The following is a 21262-nucleotide window of genomic DNA, read 5'->3' on the forward strand; positions in this document are numbered from 1 at the left end:
ACTTGTTCTAAACTATTCTTGTTTCATTACTTATTGCACTACTGTTCAAAAGTATGGGGTCAGCAGGAACTTAATACATTTATTCAGCAAGGAAACATTAATCAAAAGTGACAGTAAAGATTTTTACATTGTTACAAAAGATTTCAAATAAATGTTGTTTTTGAACATTCTACTCATCAAAGAATCCTGAAAATAATTATAAATTTCCACATAATTATTCAGCAGCTTGATGATCAGAAATGTTTATATTTTAAATTGTATTAATATTTCAGAATATTAGTGTTTTTGCTGTATTTTTATCAAATAAATGCAGCCTTGGTGAGCATAAAAACATCAGACTATTTCACTGTCCCACAGTAGTGTATATCAACAACTTTCACTTCAAATTTTGATCATAAATGTAAGCTAAATGGGTTTATTGAGTAACATATTCATCACTGAGAGCTCAGGTCACACAAATAGGCACAAATTCCAGACAGGAATTATAATTTTGCTCAGTTTTGAATATTCAAACGTATTCTGTCTTTTAGAAGAGGCGAACACCTTTAGATATAAACCACCCAGATGATGTTTTTCTCTCTTTCAGAGGGGCTCAGAAATATCGCCATGGACTCCAACTCTTTAGCGATGCCCATGTCAGACCCTAATGCTTGGGCGACTGCCATGAACAACCTCGGGATGGCCCCCATGAGCATGACTGGACAACCTATCATGTCAGGTAACTCACCATACTGTAAAATGGTATTTCAAGCTTTCATTTTATTCCTTTATATACTTATTTAATTATTTTTTTATTTATGTTTGTTTAATCACATACTGCACTACAAAAAAAAAAAAAAAAAAAAAGTAATAATCTTCAGTCCAAATATAGCTTTTTTTATAATATACTTTTTTTAATGTACTTTTTTTCCTGGCAGACTTCCACACTCTTTTGCTGAGATATATCTGTTCTTGTTAGTTTTAGATGGACGGAAATTCTGAACATTTTCCCAGTCATTTTCTGCTTAGTATTATTTTTATACTACTCTAATATTTATTGATGAATTGAATTACCTTTTATTTTTAAATGTTCAGCTTTAATATTTCTACTTGGCTTTATTTCTTTTACAGTTTTAGTTGAACACATGTTATTTATTTGCCAGCACAATGTTTCTAATTTTCTTTTCAAGTGCAATCTGTTTTTTTGTTTTTTTATCTTATATTTTATCTGATTGCTTAATGTCAGTTAACAATTTTTTTTTTTATAGTTTTAGTTTTTGTTAACAACACTGACCTGTACTGCCATGGAAACTGCCGTGTCATTACTTGAATCAGCTAACACTTTGTTTCACACCGCTCTGTTATTTTGCTGTCAGATTTCAGCTGTACTCGCCCTATAATCATCATATAAAAATAGAACGATGGACTGGTTGTATTATGTGCTAAATGACCTGGTTTTGGATAAAATAAGCTGCAGTGTGGACCAGACTGCAACAGATCTATGTATGTTTGCTGCTCTGCCTCCCTGTGCTGCAGTATTAGCCAGAGACCGAGGCTGATGCATCCTGTGGGCCAGAAGCAGAGCGCTCCACTGAGTCAGCAAGAGTGTGAAAGTACCAGTGTGAAAACTTCAAACACATTCCCACAGTGCCTTCAGAGTAGCCAATTAGTTTCAGGGCTTTTTCATCTCATTGGTTAGTCGGCAGCACAATGCGAAGGAGCGGCTGTGTGACGCTGGGAGCAGAGGCTGTGTTATGCCAGCTGGATGGAGACGCAGAACATCTCAGCTGGTGCGCATGAGTCACTTAAACCTACACATCCACAGCGCTCATTTCAGAACTCATTTCTCTTTCGCACCGCATCGTTTATTAGCACGCGCGAAAGGTGAGCGGTCCAAAAATGCCATTGAAGCATCGATTTAATTCCGGGGAGATTAGAATGAAATGCAACTGCAAGACGGATGGATTTTCATTACGCTGAAATGAAAACACTAGAGGGTCATCCGACAGGCAGCAAACATCTCATTTTTGTTCTTTCTTCAGTATCATTCAAAATGATGGGCTGCATTTATCAGTATAAACACAGTTTATACGGGCATGTGTCTTTTTTTCCTCTGCTCTTAGAATCGCAAATCACCTCCTTCATCTCATTTAAAGTCGCAGTCTCAGATATATATGCGCGGGTGTAGCCTGCTATAGGCGCATGTTTCAAATGAAGTGGGCCGCGGGGATGCTCTAGCCACCTACGCCATTTTCCTATCAAATTTCATTTGCGCTGTTTACGTGGCCGCCACGCGAACGTCTCGAGCTCCCATTTTGCGAGATCACCGCCCGAGAGCAAATTATGGAGTTTGCCTAGCGGTTTATAGACTGGCATTGGGAGGAGAGAAATGCTGATGGCAGTTTTATGTCAGAAAGACTATGGAGCCTTGATCTCTGAGCCATGCAATGAGCTGGAATGAAACGGCTCTTAGTGCTGTTAATGTGTCCTGGCTCCCAGGAGCTCATTCCGCCAGTACTGTGGGTCTTTTATTCTAATCAGTCCCGCCGCGGGGAATTCTGGGAGCCTTTTTGCCTCCTCTTGCTTCCTGCCTGGCAGAGTCTGGAAGAATACAGATGAAGGCCTTGAATCAGGGCATCGCAGCGGGTCACTTCTGTGTGTAGATATTTCGCCCCTTTCCTCGTCCCGTTCTCTTTCCTTGATTGTCATTGATTCCTTAGGCTGCTTAGCGGGAAATAATATAAAGCGCGCAGCCTTTGATCTGAGCTTTCTGCTGACCTGTCCTTTCCACCGTGCTGCGGGGAGAACTGGGCCTGCGATGTTGTTATGACCCGCTCTGTTCAGTCGGCATTGGCTCAGGCTGTGTTTTGATTGGAGGCGCAGGGAAGAGGCAGTACTGTCTGCCTCGAGTCGTACCTCATTAATCACACAGAGGGAGCAGCTGTTGCCTCCAACATCCTAACAGTCTCCCAAACTAAAACTCGCCACAAACTCCATTCCATTCCTGTACTTTGCCGCCTCAGCAAGTTGTGTGGAGTCATACGCTTATGAATATGACACTGAGTAGTCCATTCAGCCAACCGGCTAATCAGTGCTGCCTCCATTACGCACATCCGATGCTATAATGGACAGAGAGATGAAGTGTGTCTCTCTTAAAATACAGAGTGCAAACTTTTGTTGATCAACTGCAAGGATTGTTTAATTTAATTCTAAAGAAATTTTACCTTCAATATTTATCTTTCTAATTTTTTTTTTTTTCTCCAGTAAATCTTCTTTTAACAATAATTTCAACCAAACAGCAGCCAGTTAGCTTTTTTTATTATTTGAATATTTTTAAATAGTAAACATAATGATTCAAGTCAGGAATATTTACCTACATTCTTCTTCTTCTTCTATTTATTTATTTATTTTTTCATAAAATAATCTATTAGAAGACAAATGTCACACATATTTCTGTGAACAGAAATTTTTTATTATGCACATTATTGTTCAGTCTCAGTCTTCAAGATTTATTGCAAAAGTATTGTGAATATTAGGGGTGTGCATTATGTATTTTCTACAAAATCGTAACTGTTGTTGTAACAGTGTGTGAGTTGGCATTATAGAGTATGTTAATCACTTTGCAAAAAATAAGAAAATAGTTCCAAACAATGCTGGAGCAGAACTGTGTTTTTGAGTAAATCATCTTTCTTTCAATAACTTTCAATAAGTTACTTGCTTTCCTTACTGAATGAATCAAATGTTTTCAGAAAAAAAAAATGAGTGAATGATTCAGTGACTTGCTCAATAAGACCGGCAGTTTTAGTTTCATATTTATTTATTTTTTAAATTCTATTTTTTCAAATAATTTCCTATTTCATTATTCAAAATGTTATTTTTAATAAATGCATTTATACCTACTCTAATCTGCATAAATCCGTTATAAATCTAAAGGCCACTTCAGATGCCACTTTTGTGCCACATCTGCAGTGCAAAAAAGGCTTTTGTTTCATTTGACTGATAACAACCCTATAATGTCCTATAATGTGTGAACTAACCAACCACAGAGAATAAAGGAGCGTTGTGAGTCAGCTGTCAACAACAGGCCTAAACTAGCCGAGGAACCAGCACAAAAAGACACTCAGCAAAATCTGCATATTAAACCGTTGAGATATTTTTGTCTCAATATCATTTTTGTCAGTATCACACACCCCGAGTGAATATTCAGAATATCACTCAGCCCTTGTATCTACATTGTATTCTAGACGAGCACACTGTACGGTGTGTTTTTACTTGGCTTCGGTCTGGCTTGCACTTCACTGTGATTAATTATTCAGAATCTCTGACCTGCTGTTCTCGAGCGGAGGAATCGCAGCTTCAGTCCTCCCATGCCGTGGACCGTGTTGGCACATGGTACATTTTGAGCTACACTGTTTTGGATTGCAGCATTGGAAATGACGATGGTGTTCCCGAGATGGATGGAAAGTCTTGTAAGTCATTAGAAGGTGTTTCGCCAATCCTGACGATGTTAAATCCTGACAGATTTAAGAACAGCACGAAACCTCCCCCACTTCTGTTGACTCTCCATTCACACACAGCTCGCTTTAAAAGAGACTCCTGTGTCTTTGTAAACATCTTCCTCCACGTCCACTGTTATTCTGAGTTTATTATTTAGCATTTTTCCCTCTTTCTGCTCTCCAGAGCAGGTTTCTCAGCTTCTGCTGTTGAGCAGATCTCACCTCATGGGGACCTGTGGGCTGAGTCAAGTGTTGCAGCTCTTGACTCTTCATTCATCTGTATAAATAAGACTTCTGCTGCTATGAATGCATCAAAGAGATATGTGTTATTGCTCTTTGGGGGGGTCCACAGGCCTTAACCGCAGCATATTTTTATGCCGCTCTATATTTCCAGTCTCCTTAGGCAGGGAATGTGGGTCTGCTGTGTGATACATTATACTTGTGCAGCTCCGCGGGATTCATGAGAGCTCATATTATGATCAATATCATCAGGAAAGACAGCTAATTGGAACAGACTCCAGCTGAGCTCAGACTCTTTTATGACCGTGATTTAAAGCCACATTTACATTTTTCCCCAACATACCAGTCAAATCTATTTACAGAAACTCTGTCTGTCTGAGCAAATGAGCATCTATCTATCTATCTATCTATATCTACCTAACTACCTAACTATCTATCTGTCATCTGTCAAATGTGAATACCTCCATAACTTTGTAGATTGTAATAGTTTTTTCAACTTTGTTGTGCTGCAGAGCCCATATTGAGAATTGACTGCTTGCTTCTTGCTAAGTAAATATGTTATTTGCAACGTGCTTCAGCTGTATGAATTCAGAGTCTGGGAAACCATGCTTTACACATTGCTCGCTGATCTTGACCTGTCAATTTATGAGCTGTTTGATATGCCACCTACATCTCCTGTTTCAGATTTGTCAGTCGATAACCAGCAGCCTGCAGCAGTCATCAGGGAATCAATGTCCTTTACTGCTGATATGAGAGGACTGTTTTTCAATGGCTGAACAGCAGGCATCTGAAATGATTTACCGTCAGAGTATTTAGATATAGCAGATAACTGTAATTCAGTCTCTAATGTAGTGATAACCAAAAGTACTTGATATAGCAGAACATTTACAGTCAATCCTGCAGCCTATTTAGCTTTTGTCTTGAAGCTGATTCTCACTCCTTCTGATACTATTACTTTTCACACCTCTTTCCAGAGTTTTAATGTAACATCTGTTGTAACTTTTATTAGGCATTCAGTTTAACACAGTTCTTGACACTTGGCATTGTTTGACGCTGTATTTATCAAATCTCATCTTTATATTAGTGAACTTGTGGTACAGATATAATGAGTGCATTGTGTTTGAACGTGTGGAGCTGCTATATTCACATCTGGTGTTGTTTGGAAACAGCTGTGTGCCTGTCCCAATCTCAGTGAAATGAGGAAAATGATGATTATACAGGCCAAAATCTCATCTGTCTGCTCAGCTCAGGCTCTATACTCTGGTTTAGTGGGGTAAAGTGATTTCCGGCCCCCAGAACTCCTGCCCGTGTCAGGGGTGAATTGCAGTGTGAAACTGCAGATTTTCGGTTGCAGATTTCCCACAAAGACACGCTGACTTATTCCGCTGGGAGATGGTTTGCATGCCTCATTTGAGAATAGCCAACATGCCTCACGGGGTCTAACTGTGTCATTCTTCAGCGTTGCTGCTGAGGGGGACGTTTGCGGAGGAAGGCAGAGAGCGCGGCAGCGGTCGCCAGCAGCTCTCCGCTGTTAAATGTCAGGCTGATTTTTCTGACTCTCTTGCTCTTTTGATTGATGGCTGCCTTTTAATGCAACTGCCCAAAGCGAATTCGAGGTTTTAGAAGTATTGCATATTATTAGTGGAATATCCAACATGCATTCCAGTACAGCATCAATATTTAAAGTGTTCAAAGTAATCCCACAATAAATAATTGAAAAGCTGTTCTTGGGTTTTGTCATAAATTCCGTTGGTTGTTTTATTTTTTGGGATTCTCTTGCATAATTTGAGAAGATGGTCATTGTTAGATATTTAGCAGAATTTCACAACACTAAACATAACTACACAAGTTGTTCCAAACATGCATGACTTTCTTTCTTCTGTGGAATACAAAATAATATGTATATTGAAAATCTTCGAAACTTCAGAAATGTGACCGTATTCTATAATAAGGTAATGAACATGCACAGTTTGGTTATTGTGTGGTCACTTCCAAATGCTGTGAATAATAGGTACTTAATTATCTGAATTGTTTAGATTTTTAGAATACACATTAGCGTAAAAAATTTATAACATTGCACTGTGGTATGGGCTGAGAAAGCAAACTGACAGTAATTAACAGTAGATGGCGCTTATAGAAAAGCAAAAATAACCTGGTTCCCAAAGTGCTGTGCAGATTTGTGTTTCTGACACCTGCTTGATGCGGAAAAGAACGAAAATCAAACAGCATTTACATGTTTTTAGATAGCCATTCAGATTTTTGTATTTACTGTTTCTTTATCAAACACCAAATACTTAAATAATGATTATTATTTTTATACGTTTTACACTTTTTTTATGCATTTTTACATTTTAATCTGGATTAGAACATGCCTTCGTAGAAAATATCTCTAGAAATTGGTTAAAATTGTTCTATTTATTTTAATTCTTCATAGTTGTGCTCTTTTTGTGCATGAAACAGTTGTTTTGACATTTTTGCTTCTTTTCTATGTTTTTACTGTTTTATTCTAATTAAATGTGAAAGGTTCCTTAAAAAATAAAAGTTATTAAAATTGTTAAGAAAATGGCACTGAAGTTTGCTTATCTTTTCTACCTTTTTTGTCACGTAATTTAAAAGCTTTGTTAATTTTTTTTCCTTCTGTTCTCTTATCTGGACTTTTATGTTGAAGCTTGTAATCCTTTACCGAATAGTTGTTGATTCATCCCAGCTGTTTCTTGTTAGCCCTTGTCCTCTGTGTATTTAAAGCCTAGTATTTCTTTTGTTTGTTGTTGGTTGTTGTCCTGCCATGGTTGTAGCGTGCGGATGTTTTCCACCTTGTTTTTTCCCCAGTGTTCCTTGGCCCCACTTGTAGGTATATTGCTTTGTTTGCATCCTTAGTGTTGATTAATAAGAGTACAGCATTGCACTTACACCCTGCTCACCCCAGGACATCTTTTCTTACTTTGTATAAGCAGGGAAAGGTGGTCACATGTTCTTGGTTGTGACGTCAGTAGTGCAGCGATTTCTGAATGAAACATTTTTGCTGCCTGTTTTTAATGAACAATATTGGTGCACAGAAGAGGAAGCTAGCATTGTGAATGAGGGTATGTTGACAGAACAGTCCTGTGATTGGCCCCCTTTAGTCGAGCTTATCTGTTTAAAGGCTACTTCTCATTTAAAAGACTGCTCCATGCCAGAGTCTCTAAAGTTGTTAGTTTTCTTCTGGAGTAGTTGTTAACAGAGCTGAGACAAGAAAACATGGGTGTACTTTCCACGTCTATTATTCCTCAGGCTTGAGAAAATCCTTCCTGGGCTTTGCTCTGAGAACAAATGTAAATAATCTCTGTTAAGCTTTACTGCTCTAGGATATTCCTCAATCTGAACACGATCCTGAGGATCCTGCGGTGGGAAACGGTGTGGATTTGATCAATCTACTTTTGATTAAACTAGGTCAGGTTCTAAACAAACGTATAATTTTATTTATCTGGAGAGACCGTTTGTTTGTGAGGATCATCTGTCTTATAGGTGCCATGAATAAATATCTTTCCAAGCTCTAATTTTTTAACCGGCTGCTTCTCCGGGAGAGCAGGCCTGTAATTTCTCAGCCTGCTTAATGTGCTGCATGCCAGCCGAGAGCAGGTTCCATAATTCATCAGCCCGGCACCTATTACCTCAGTGCCAGAGCACGAGCAGACCCACACCTGCTGCCGCGAGGCACATTAAAGGCCTCAACAGAGGGCCACGTCCATCCCGCCCAACACAGAACCGTCACACATTACTCTTAAACTGCTAAGAGAGATGGGCTAGCAGCCTGATTCAAGTTTCTCACACTCCAGACCTAAAGGTGAAGATTTTTAATGTCAAAAACATTTTCTTAACCCAGTTTATTGTTCATTGACTATTAGTATGACTATTAGTATCAGTCGAGACGCCGATCTTGTGGAGTTCATTCTCAGTAGGTAAGTGAAACTAAAGACGTTAGATATACAAAGTTGTTCCAAACATGCATGACTTTCTTTCTTCTGTGGAATACAAAATAATATGTATATTGAAAATCTTGAAACTTCAGAAATGTGACCGTATTCTATAATAAGGTAATGAACATGCACAGTTTGGTTATTGTGTGGTCACTTCCAAATGCTGTGAATAATAGGTACTTAATTATCTGAATTGTTTAGATTTTTAGAATACACATTAGCGTAAAAATTTATAACATTGCACTGTGGTATGGGCTGAGAAAGCAAACTGACAGTAATTAACAGTAGATGGCGCTTATAGAAAAGCAAAAATAACCTGGTTCCCAAAGTGCTGTGCAGATTTGTGTTTCTGACACCTGCTTGATGCGGAAAAGAACGAAAATCAAACAGCATTTACATGTTTTTAGATAGCCATTCAGATTTTTGTATTTACTGTTTCTTTATCAAACACCAAATACTTAAATAATGATTATTATTTTTATCGTTTTACACTTTTTTATGCATTTTACATTTTAATCTGGATTAGAACATGCCTTCGTGAAAATATCTCTAGAAATTGGTTAAAATTGTTCTATTTATTTTAATTCTTCATAGTTGTGCTCTTTTGTGCATGAAACAGTTGTTTTGACATTTTGCTTCTTTTCTATGTTTTTACTGTTTTATTCTAATTAAATGTGAAAGGTTCCTTAAAAAATAAAAGTTATTAAAATTGTTAAGAAAATGGCACTGAAGTTTGCTTATCTTTTCTACCTTTTTTGTCACGTAATTTAAAAGCTTTGTTAATTTTTTTTCCTTCTGTTCTCTTATCTGGACTTTTATGTTGAAGCTTGTAATCCTTTACCGAATAGTTGTTGATTCATCCCAGCTGTTTCTTGTTAGCCCTTGTCCTCTGTGTATTTAAAGCCTAGTATTTCTTTTGTTTGTTGTTGGTTGTTGTCCTGCCATGGTTGTAGCGTGCGGATGTTTTCCACCTTGTTTTTTCCCCAGTGTTCCTTGGCCCCACTTGTAGGTATATTGCTTTGTTTGCATCCTTAGTGTTGATTAATAAGAGTACAGCATTGCACTTACACCCTGCTCACCCCAGGACATCTTTTCTTACTTTGTATAAGCAGGGAAAGGTGGTCACATGTTCTTGGTTGTGACGTCAGTAGTGCAGCGATTTCTGAATGAAACATTTTTGCTGCCTGTTTTTAATGAACAATATTGGTGCACAGAAGAGGAAGCTAGCATTGTGAATGAGGGTATGTTGACAGAACAGTCCTGTGATTGGCCCCCCCTTTAGTCGAGCTTATCTGTTTAAAGGCTACTTCTCATTTAAAAGACTGCTCCATGCCAGAGTCTCTAAAGTTGTTAGTTTTCTTCTGGAGTAGTTGTTAACAGAGCTGAGACAAGAAAACATGGGTGTACTTTCCACGTCTATTATTCCTCAGGCTTGAGAAAATCCTTCCTGGGCTTTGCTCTGAGAACAAATGTAAATAATCTCTGTTAAGCTTTACTGCTCTAGGATATTCCTCAATCTGAACACGATCCTGAGGATCCTGCGGTGGGAAACGGTGTGGATTTGATCAATCTACTTTTGATTAAACTAGGTCAGGTTCTAAACAAACGTATAATTTTATTTATCTGGAGAGACCGTTTGTTTGTGAGGATCATCTGTCTTATAGGTGCCATGAATAAATATCTTTCCAAGCTCTAATTTTTTAACCGGCTGCTTCTCCGGGAGAGCAGGCCTGTAATTTCTCAGCCTGCTTAATGTGCTGCATGCCAGCCGAGAGCAGGTTCCATAATTCATCAGCCCGGCACCTATTACCTCAGTGCCAGAGCACGAGCAGACCCACACCTGCTGCCGCGAGGCACATTAAAGGCCTCAACAGAGGGCCACGTCCATCCCGCCCAACACAGAACCGTCACACATTACTCTTAAACTGCTAAGAGAGATGGGCTAGCAGCCTGATTCAAGTTTCTCACACTCCAGACCTAAAGGTGAAGATTTTTAATGTCAAAAACATTTTCTTAACCCAGTTTATTGTTCATTGACTATTAGTATGACTATTAGTATCAGTCGAGACGCCGATCTTGTGGAGTTCATTCTCAGTAGGTAAGTGAAACTAAAGACGTTAGATATACAAAGATGGTGCACGCACATTACTTTTGAATGAGAGAAAGCTCAGCACACAATATGGTGGAATATTTGCCACCTTCTAAAAAAAACGAGCCAATCACCACTTGCTAAATTCGTTGCATCACTGCAGCTGCCTTTAGTAGCTCCAGCTGCCTAGAATTCAGTTCTGAGAAGCACAAAAATGTGCTTTTTTAATGCTATCTGAGCATAAGACAGTTCATGTATTTGAATTTGAATTCAGTATTTCCCCACTTAAATAGATTGAAATGGTCTTGGATGCCTGAAATAATGGCCTGGAGACATTGAAAATAGGGCAGCCAAGTGAACAGGCTTTCCTTGAAAGGGACTTTGAAGTTTTTGCCACACATGTTGGCTCTTTACTTTCATAGCCCTGATAAAACAGTAAGATACTGCGAGGATAAAGATAATTGTTGGTGTGTGATGAGTGTAAAGGGCTGGTCACGCAACACTTTTTGTATCATTAACTTCAATTCATACCCATGCGAATGCGGGCGATAGAAAGTCAAGCTCATGCAAATTTCACTGCATTCCAGAGTATAATTTCGGTGAAAAGTCTGCCCCGCCAGTTCATACATCGCATGAAGATGTGTGACCAATTGAAGATCAGCATGGCCTCTTAGCTGAATTAAAGAACACAAACTTTAAATGTGTAGGACTGGAGTGTTGCAGTAAAGTAGCTTACATATTTTTATATTTGGGATGTTTTGTATGTAGAATTATTTTAAAGACATGCTGGAGAGTGTGACGTCATATCATGACTTGCAGTGCAATAAAGACTACTGGCCCCCGTACGCCTTCCATAGTGTCTGTAGAAATTTCTTGTATGCAAAGTCTAGTGTGACTGTCGTTTGCAAAGGTTGTTTGAAAATATGCTTTATTTTCTGTAACTGTGCTAGTTGACACTAGTAGCTCAGAAACTACATACTTCACCTTTAACATTGTGCATAGTGTAGATGGCACCACAAACCTCTGAAACTGAATTTGTGTGTGGCTGTATGTTGGCAGATTGGCCTTGCTTTGTTTCAGAAATCCAACCCCGAACTCTATAGCTTCCTCCAGCTCTCTTCAGAGATACTTTTGGTCAAAGACAGGTTTCCACTGCATGTGGCATCTGGCAGTGCGGAGACGCAGCCTTATTTTTGTCTCTTCCATAGAGAGCAGATTGCAGCAACAGTCCTGATCTTCACCTTGACATGATGATCTGCTGCACTCATGGATCTGTACTCTTCTTTGAGAGCAGGGGCAGCTTCCTTCCTGACTCTTCATGTAGGGCAGAGTCTCTCTTGGATTGGCGGCTTCTGTACTTTGACACTGGCTGAGGCAAGTCTTTCAAGACTTACTAGAGGACGTCCTGTCCCAGATAGATTGCCAGCGGTTCAAAATGTTCTGTATTCGTAGATGGTATTTCAGACTGAGTGATTGACTACAAAAGCCTTTGAAATAGCTGCCTGGACTAGCGAGCTTTTTTGCTCAAGTTTCTCTCTAATAGTGCTTTAATCTGGTTTGGGGCACCTGGTTCTAATTTTGGATATTGCAGAGATAAAAGTAGCGGTGTAGATTTTCCATATGTTGACGTCATATCTCTCTTGATTTGGTTCAGATGAGGGAGTTGTTTTTTTAATGCACTTTTCTCTTTATTTGTTAACATGATGTTCCAGTTTCCTTGTGTCTAACACTTTTACAGAGTATGAATGCTGTTTCTCACTACTCCTTCTCACATCCTTCTCTTTCTTTCCATGTTCTTATTTGGTTAGCATGGCCCATTAGCCCCTAATTATAGGTGTCATAAAACATTTTTCTTCAGTGACAATTCAAATATATACATTAACATTTAGAAGTTTGGGCATCTATACGTTTTTTGAAAGGGCCCCTATGCTCTTTTCTTATCAATGTTGAAAGGATTCTCTGATGAATATTAATATCTTTTAATCAGTCACTTTTAATCAACGCATCCTTGCTGAATTAAAAAAATGATTTCTTATAAACAAATCTTTTATATATAGACCTACATTATTTAGAACTATTTTATTTTAAGAAGTTATTAGTAATTTGACTTGAAACAAACTCTAAATGTTTAATTAAGAATACAAGTATAACTATGCTTATTGCTTTTGAAAAAGTGTTTTAAAATATGGGCCAGCAGAACAAACCCTTATTATTGAGCCTGTTCTAGAACTGGTGCTTATTCCTTAATTATTATTCCTCAGATTATAATATTTTCTTCTGCACTGCAGAAGTAAAGGAATCATAGGCTGAAAATGATGCAAGTCTTTCTCAGTAGTGCGTTCAAAACCTTCTGTATCCTCATTTTATCTCCATTGCTTCGTCACTCTGGACATGCAACTTCACAAGGATTTGCCTCTGGTTGTTTTCTATGTGGGATCGAAAGGTGCAACTTTGAACGTTTTTCACCGTCTGCTGTGTTCCTTTGGCTGCGATTTAATATTTCTCTTTCAAAACCATATCCTTTGAAAAATCCTTTTTTACCCTTTAGATTTTAATGCCATATGATTAGCATTGGTTTTCCTGCTCATCCACACCCACTAACTTGATGATTATACTGTATAACTGCAGTTAATGCATTTGATTGTTAATTATGTTTATCTAAAATATGCGTTATTCATGATTGAAGCACATTGAGTCTTTTAAATTCAGCCCACATTTAAGCTCAGAAATGTAATTGCTATAAGAAGTCAAACCAACTCAACATAATTAACACCTTATTTATATAGAGCTGGTTATAATATTCTGACTGAGTAGACCTCTACTGAGCCGGGAGTGTGTTTCTAATGAGAATGTTTGCTTCCTGCTCTTTCACAGATATTGTTTTCCTTTCATCAGACTCTCTTAATGATTTAACTCATATCTTGTAATATCTGAAAGCAAACAAGCCTGTTTTTTACAATATCTGAGAACAACAGTTGTGATAAAAATGAAGGTTGTTTTTTTTTTTTTGTTCCTAAGAGATTATTGAAAGGAGTGGTTCACCCAAAAATAAAAAATGTTGAAAATGTACTCACCCTCAGGCCATCCAAGATGTAGATGAGTGTATTTCTTCACCAGAACAGATATGAAGATATATATCTCTTGCTCAGCAATGAGTGCTCTGCAGTGAATGGGTGCCGTCAGAATGAGAGTCCAAACAGCTGATAAAAACTTTACAGTAATCCACACCACTCCAGTCCATCAGTTAACATTTCTGTTTGTAACCATTGCTTCCGAATGGATTTTGATATGAGAGACAACAGGAGATCTACGTTTCACTGGTGGAGGCATTATTATGGATCATGGACTGGTATTTTGGCCAGACGTGATGGTATAGTGTTGAAACAATTGATGGATTTGTTTCTAACAAGCACGCAGCTTTTGGCTTCACAAGATGTTAACTGATGGACTGGAGTGGTGTGGATTACTGTAAAGTTTTTATCAGCTGTTTGGACTCTCATTCTGACGGCACCCATTCACTGCAAAGGATCCATTGGTGAACAAGTGATGTAATGCTACATTTTTCAAAATCTGTTGCGATTAAGAAGATTTTACTGTTTGTTTCTTTGTTTTATTTTGTTTTTTATACAGAGATGACCATCATCGCCTCTGTATAAACTACAAAAATGCAAATTTGTAAAAACAGTGACATCATGACAACAGTGTTCAGTCTATAGGAATATGTGCAGGCGTGTAGTGTTTTTTTATAAAGTGACATTGCCATCTACTGATGGATCCCCTGAGGATCATTTGACATCGCTGTTGTCTGTACACAAAACTTCTTAAGAACACAAAGGAAAAAGTTTTCCATTTTTAGTAGAACTGTTGTTGTGTAAACTAAACATACCCTTTGACACAAACTCCAAGGTAAATGTTCAGCAAATTTTCATTTTTTGATGTACTATAACAGTTACACTTACTAAAACAAAACCATGGTCATATATAGTTTAATTTGCTTTGGCGGGCTACAATTTTGCATTGTCACAGCCGAAAAAATTGGCCATGCAGGAAAAGCCCTAATTATGTGCTACTGATTTAGACTTAAACTAGAATACACTGCAGAAGCCGTGGCATCCATACCATTGAGGGCCATCTTATCTTCTGCCTCCATTAGTGGCTGAGAGACAGAAATATCAATACTAATAGAGTCATTAAGGCAGGCAGGCGATGTGGCGGTCAGCTCCTCTGTCTCTGCATGCTGCACATCCTGTCCCACTTCTATTAATTGTTCTTCTAGAGAGACCGTGCTCCGGACCCGTCTCCTGACACGTCTGCCAGATCAGAGTTTATCCACATGCTCCAGCCTGACCCTCCTGTGAGACAGCTTCATGTCCAGCAGTTCTCACGGACCATCATGTGTTCATATTTGACTTTCCTACCTCAATTAGTATGTTGCTATCCTCTAATAGATTTTTTTAACACTAAATTAAGCTGTTTGATGTAATAAGAGTTGACCTCAAGTGTTTGGTCATATGAAAGCATTTTAAAGATGAGATCAGAGAATTCTGGGCTTAGATTTCTAGATTTCTCTGTCCTTTTATCATGTTTCGTAATATGGAAGGTTTTTCCCCCTTGTTTTCTTCTCAGGCTTTTTTTTTTTTGTGTGCGTGTAAAAACTGAATGGCTAGTCAAAATGCAACCTTAGAAAAAAAAATTAAAATCTTTAAAGGTTGCACACTTTGTTTTTATAAAGCTGGCTAATATTTAAAACTAATATTCAAACTAGATAAAAAAGGCAAACGTTGTTTTAGGCAAACGTTGTGTAGGCTTGAGAAAGCCTAGTCTCGAGTTGTAAAAAGCTTGAAATGTGAAACAGTTTTAAAGTTTGAATGAGTAGATAGATAGGCTTATGAAACGGAGCAGAAAACGACTTACTTCCATGTTGAAGAATAAGGTGGATAAGGTAAGGCTATTAAACAGCAGTCCCAAACTAGTTTTTGTTAGTTCAAGTTAGTACTAGTTTTTGTTGGTATGAGCCACCACAGTCATTTAGCTAAACATATACAAAATGAGACAAAGTGAAAATAACATGGTGAATATACAATACTAACAAAAACTGTTAATGAAACATGGAAACTGCTCCTGAATAGAATGAATATATCATACCTTAATGCAAATCCTTCCCAGTTAACACCTAAGTACCAGTATGTGATTTATCGGTAGGCTACTGTACTTTTATTTCACGTGTGCTATAGAAGAGTGTGAACACGGCTTAACATCTGGCAGGACAGGATAGTTAGCTTTTCTGAGGTAAAGGACTTTTTATTTCATAAGTTACGAAAATAACGATAGAATAATGACACTGACATTAAACCTGTCAACATCTCATCTGACCGCAGACACTGAATCAGGACAGCGCGTTTTTCTCAGGCGCTCTTTACTTAAACTGCATCTGACACAAATGTCAACAGATTTCATGCACGTCTTTTAAAATAAAAGTCTCACATCAGAAAAACATTTAGAGTTACGTTTTTTGTTGTTGATGTCATTTCTTTGGCCGTAAACTCCGCGACCCACCCAGCAGTTGAGAAACACTGCTCTAGATAGATAGATACATAGATTGATTATAAAATATATATAAAACTAGCTAATATTTAAAATAGTAATATTATTATATACTATGAATTTGTCTTTTTGTTTAGTTTAGTTAAAGGTGTTAGTTACTTTTGAAATGCTGACACATTTTCTAGTAATTTGTTTTGTCTTTACTACCATTATTTTATGTTATTATTTGTGTATGGAGATTTTAGGCTTAAATACGAACCATGAAATGTGTTATTGCATTATTTACTTACAGTATGGTACATTTATTTACAGTGCGATTTACATTTCATAGATCTTTACCCTCAGAACTTGTTTTGCTATTTTTTCCTCCATGACAGAGACAGAGCTTGTTTATCTTACGTGGCTGCAAATAAGGGAAATATTTGAAGTGTGTGAGTTGAGTGCTCTTAGTAAGGTTAGACAGACATATAAACTCTCCACAGGTGCAGGAGAGACCGCAGAGAGCAAGGGCTTCGTCATTTCCATTTCAAAGAGCTCCACGCTGTCGTGCAGCTGTAGTCTAAACCAATACCTGTAAATGAAAGGCAGTGTTCATTTTTTTGCCCACAGATGGACCACTTGCGCATAGTAACAAGCCAAGGCAAACAGCTGGGGGAATGAGTCAGTAAAAACCTATTCATTCGGAAAGTCTTTTAAATATGTATTAGACTTATTTGTTTATTTATCTTCGATGGAGAGTGTCTAGCTCTCATAGCTTTAATTTGTGCCACAACAGAATGGTAGCAGCGTGCAGACTGAAGCGGCTTTTATTCACTCAGTCCTTTGTGATGTTCTCTCTTCTGTTCCTGCAGATTTTGATCCCAGCCTCGGCATGATGACTGGAATTGCTCCGATGAACCCCATGATGCCTGGCCTTGGGATTGTGCCCCCGCCAGTTTCGCAAGACATACCCATCGTGAAGGAGATCATCCACTGCAAGAGCTGCACGCTTTTTCCGCCCAACCCCAGTGAGCACCTCTCTTTCTCTCTCTCTCGGATGCGTTCCAAAACCTAATGAGCTGACTCCACAGGCAGCATTTTAAGGCAACTTAAGATTTGTTTTAGCCAAATGCAATGTCAGAGTTGCGTGAAACCTTCACTGAGAAGACAATCTCAGAATATATTGCAAAAAGCTCAGTTATATTGATTATAAATAACTTAGAACATAATGCAATACTAAAGGGGTAACCTTGTGAAAAAGAAGTGTGCTTAATTGTATTTATTGTGCACTTGTAGCACTTGATATTTTTAAAAAGTCTTCTCTTATGTTTTTACACACAAATTGTGTTGCTCAATCAGTATTCACTAAAAAGAAATATTTTTTTCTCAGTGTAAACCCTTGTGAAAAAAAGAAGAGCACTTAATTGTTTAAATGTGCACTTGTAGTGTACTTCAAATCTTTAAAGTAATATATAATGTTAATAATGTGAAGTGTACACTTTCATGAAGTACACTTAACACATGCGCACAATTTAACACATCTGTAATAAGTTTTACTTTAAAGTACATTTTAAATCATTATGTTTTAATAATCCTTTAAATAGGTACAGTTGTTTTGATAACGTAGTAAAGCACATGTAAAATTATGCTTGTGTAATTGCAAATATATGTAAAAGCACATGAGTTTCAATAGAAATTAAAGTATTTTTTAGCTGATAAAATTTCAGTACATTTGGCAGTGAACTTTAACCATATTTCAAAGACAATGGAAGTAATTATGAAACTACATATAAAGATGTACTTAAGTCCTACTTAAGTGGGTCAAAAAAGTTACCTCAACTAGAGTTCATTTCATTGTAATTACATTCAAGTGTCTGAAAACATTCAATTCAGTTTTTCCTTTAGACGTATTAATTTGAAGTATGTTATTTTCTGTAGTAGATGTTCTTTTTAAAAGTATGCTAAAGAGTACTTCTTTTGCACAAGGGTTTTTCATAAATCGGTCAGGACGCTGCCTTAGAAGTCAACTGCCTCTGTAGGCCATAGGCAGCAAGGCAGCTCACTAGGTTTGAGAACAGATCTCACATCTCACTCCATTTAACAAGCATGCAATGATAAGCAGTATTTGTAACCCTCATGCATTTTAAATGATATTATTGACTCGAGCGATATGATCTGAAATGCTGACCTGATGAAAAGACTGATATAGCTATGAGCAACTATGCAGCCCGAATATGATTTAATATTATGATTCTATAAAGATTCCAGTCTCCATAGCAGTGCATGTCACCTTGATGAGATGCAGATACGATTTTAAAAGCCAGCTGCCAATCAAATCCTCAGGCTGGCGCTTGATAGAAAGGCTATGTTTTTATTTGAGAGAGGAGCTGTCATCCGATCTCCCGTATTTACCCTTATATCCCCTCATCCCAGCAGCTGAATAAGCTCATCTGAATTCGTCTCCTGTCATAGAGAGAGAGGTCAGGCAGAAGAATGAAACAGGAGGGGGCCGTCCGGGGGGACGGGGTGAAAGTCTGACTGTAATTGGACAGTTGACCTCTAAGGAGACTGAGGTATTCTGGCATGTAAAATATGCCACACAGCAAGAGGAGGGTCAGAGGAGACCGTGATTACCTGAGAGAGCCCGTGTCCTTCAAACAGCTGAGCGTTCTGCCTGCCGATCACGCGCCGAGTGCACATCTGTAATCACAGGCTAGGTGCTCTCATAACGCTACGGTCAGCCTCACCCACAAAGTGTCCTAACCCACCTTCCTGAGAGAGAGAGTGACGGACTGACACGCCTGCTCCGCGCGCGCTAATGTGCAAACAAACGATGGAGACGTTGATTGATGCCAAAGCACAACGTACGAGAGGAGCATTCAAAAGCCGACAAAACAATCCTCACCTGGCCTCAAGTGAAACTTGTTCTTTTCAGCAAAAACAACAATTAGCAGTGAAAGTATCTTTTAGAAACTTTAAGAACAAAGACTTGAATGATAAATAGAGGCTCTTTTACAAAACCAAGTAAACTGCCCAGGGAAGGAGTGTTTTAAGATGTGTGCTGTCTCTAAATTCTCAGGGAGCATCGCATGTTTCCTTTGTGGTTGCGGTGAAGGAAACCCTAGAATGCATTTCCGATAATTGGCCTAATTTGCTGTGGTTTTCATGCTTAATATAATATTGTGCTGTTAGCAACATGTTAGCGCCAGAATCGAGTCGAGTTTCCTGTGTGGAGTAATAATTGGACACTTATGATGGGGTCTTCAAAGCATCTGTTGGAACCCAAAATATGATGATTTCCTTTCAGAACCTCCTAAAATATATAAGCATAAATTCATATAAAAATTTTAAAAAATCACAGAAAATCATGTATATTTTTTTTAATTAATTAATTTAATTATTCATTTATTTATACCATTACTTTTGACCAATGTAAGGAATCCTTTCTGAAAAAAAGTGTTAATTTCTCTTCAAAATAAATCTTCCTGACCCCAGTACCATTACTGTTAAGCAGAAAAAGTCTTTGAAAGCAGAATGAAACCGATAATATCATGGTTGGTAAATTGTAACTGTAATGTAATTTATTTATATTTATTTTATATTATTATAATTTTTTTTTTTTACATTTCTGACACTGTTTTTCTAAAATATTCCAGCACCCCTTGAGACCTCGTAGTTTGAAAAACGCTGAATTTCAGTTTGGCAATGATAGAATGTGTGCCATAATATGAACCAAAACAGAATAAATTTACAGAGAAAACAGAATAAAATACTAAACCAAAGACAACTAGTCAACGTTATATTAACCCTACCTTGTGATGTTCATGCAGAAACTAGTTTTTAATCACTGACTACGTTTACATGCGCACGAATAATGAGATTATTTACAATAATCAGAGTAAGGACTTAATCGCATGATGATGTTTACATGTCAAGAGCAAAGCTCTTACTCCCATGCAATTTCCATTATTCTTATTATTCGCTAAGAATTGTGGTTATTTTTTTTTACTGCCATTATTCACATACCCCACTGGACAGCACAAATGATGGACTCAGAAAGAGCAGATGTGTTACTGGCCGCTGTTTTAATTTATTTACGTCTAATGCATAATAATTTTGTATGGCTGTATTCCACACTTTTTCGGCGCCATAGAAATGTGATGGAATTTGTTTGCCTACGCTGCCGTCGTGTTCTTCTCACCATTTCTGGATGAGGGTAAAGAACAGAGACTGGTGGCAGCGAGTTGTGTTTTCCCCAGAATGCGATGCTTTCTTCCCCGCCATTGTTTTTAATCTGCGTATTATTACAGGTGCGTGTCACGTCATTCATATATGTCACAAGCGCATGAGCACTTTGGTCAGAGCGGCAATACTGCGATTAAGGTGTTTACATGTCTGTATATTTCGATTAAAATCGGCATATATGTTAATACGATTATGAGCTTAATCGCATTATTTAGATCGAAGTATTGCGTTTACATGAGGTAAAGTTTAATCGCAATATTGTCAAAATCTCATTATAATCGCATTAAGAGTGTGCATGTAAACGCACTCACTGTGTCGTATTATGAGTTTGCAAGAGTGTAGTTTGTTATCAGTACTAACTCTGCTAAACTGGAAAGAGTCGTGGCTGTTTTTCAGAAGAACTCATTGTGTGGAGAATGTTATGAAGCCTCAGTTCAGTTTTCACTTTAAAGGTTTCTCTCGGAAAAATGAAAAATGTTTTGAAAGAATGTTTGATCGTCTGTAAAGGAATCTGATTTTCTTTGGCAATGCGGCCTTGTCATCATTCACCAGGATCGATTCTTCAATTGACAACAGAAGCAGTTTGCTGTATATTGATCCAAGAATCGCAGAACAACAACATGAAAAGCCCGGCTCATATTCCCTCCCTGTCTTTCAGCTGCAGATTAGAAATGAATGAATCCTGGTCACTCCTGCCTTCCCTCCTGGGCTCGGTGATCAAGCAGCGCACGGGT

At 37.9% G+C, this 21262-nt stretch overlaps 1 protein-coding gene across 1 annotated transcript in view; it reads left to right on the top strand.

The window, feature by feature from the left end:
- The window catches only part of enox2 (ecto-NOX disulfide-thiol exchanger 2), a 238523-nt gene that overhangs the window by 157454 nt on the left and 59807 nt on the right, over positions 1-21262 (top strand). The window contains exons 4-5 of the mRNA XM_058797429.1: positions 587-718; positions 17156-17311. Of these exons, the coding sequence (XP_058653412.1) occupies positions 587-718; positions 17156-17311 (288 nt within the window). The remainder of the gene's footprint in view (positions 1-586; positions 719-17155; positions 17312-21262) is intronic.

Source organism: Onychostoma macrolepis, chromosome 14, assembly GCF_012432095.1.
Source record: "Onychostoma macrolepis isolate SWU-2019 chromosome 14, ASM1243209v1, whole genome shotgun sequence".
NCBI classification, from domain to species: Eukaryota; Metazoa; Chordata; class Actinopteri; order Cypriniformes; family Cyprinidae; genus Onychostoma; species Onychostoma macrolepis.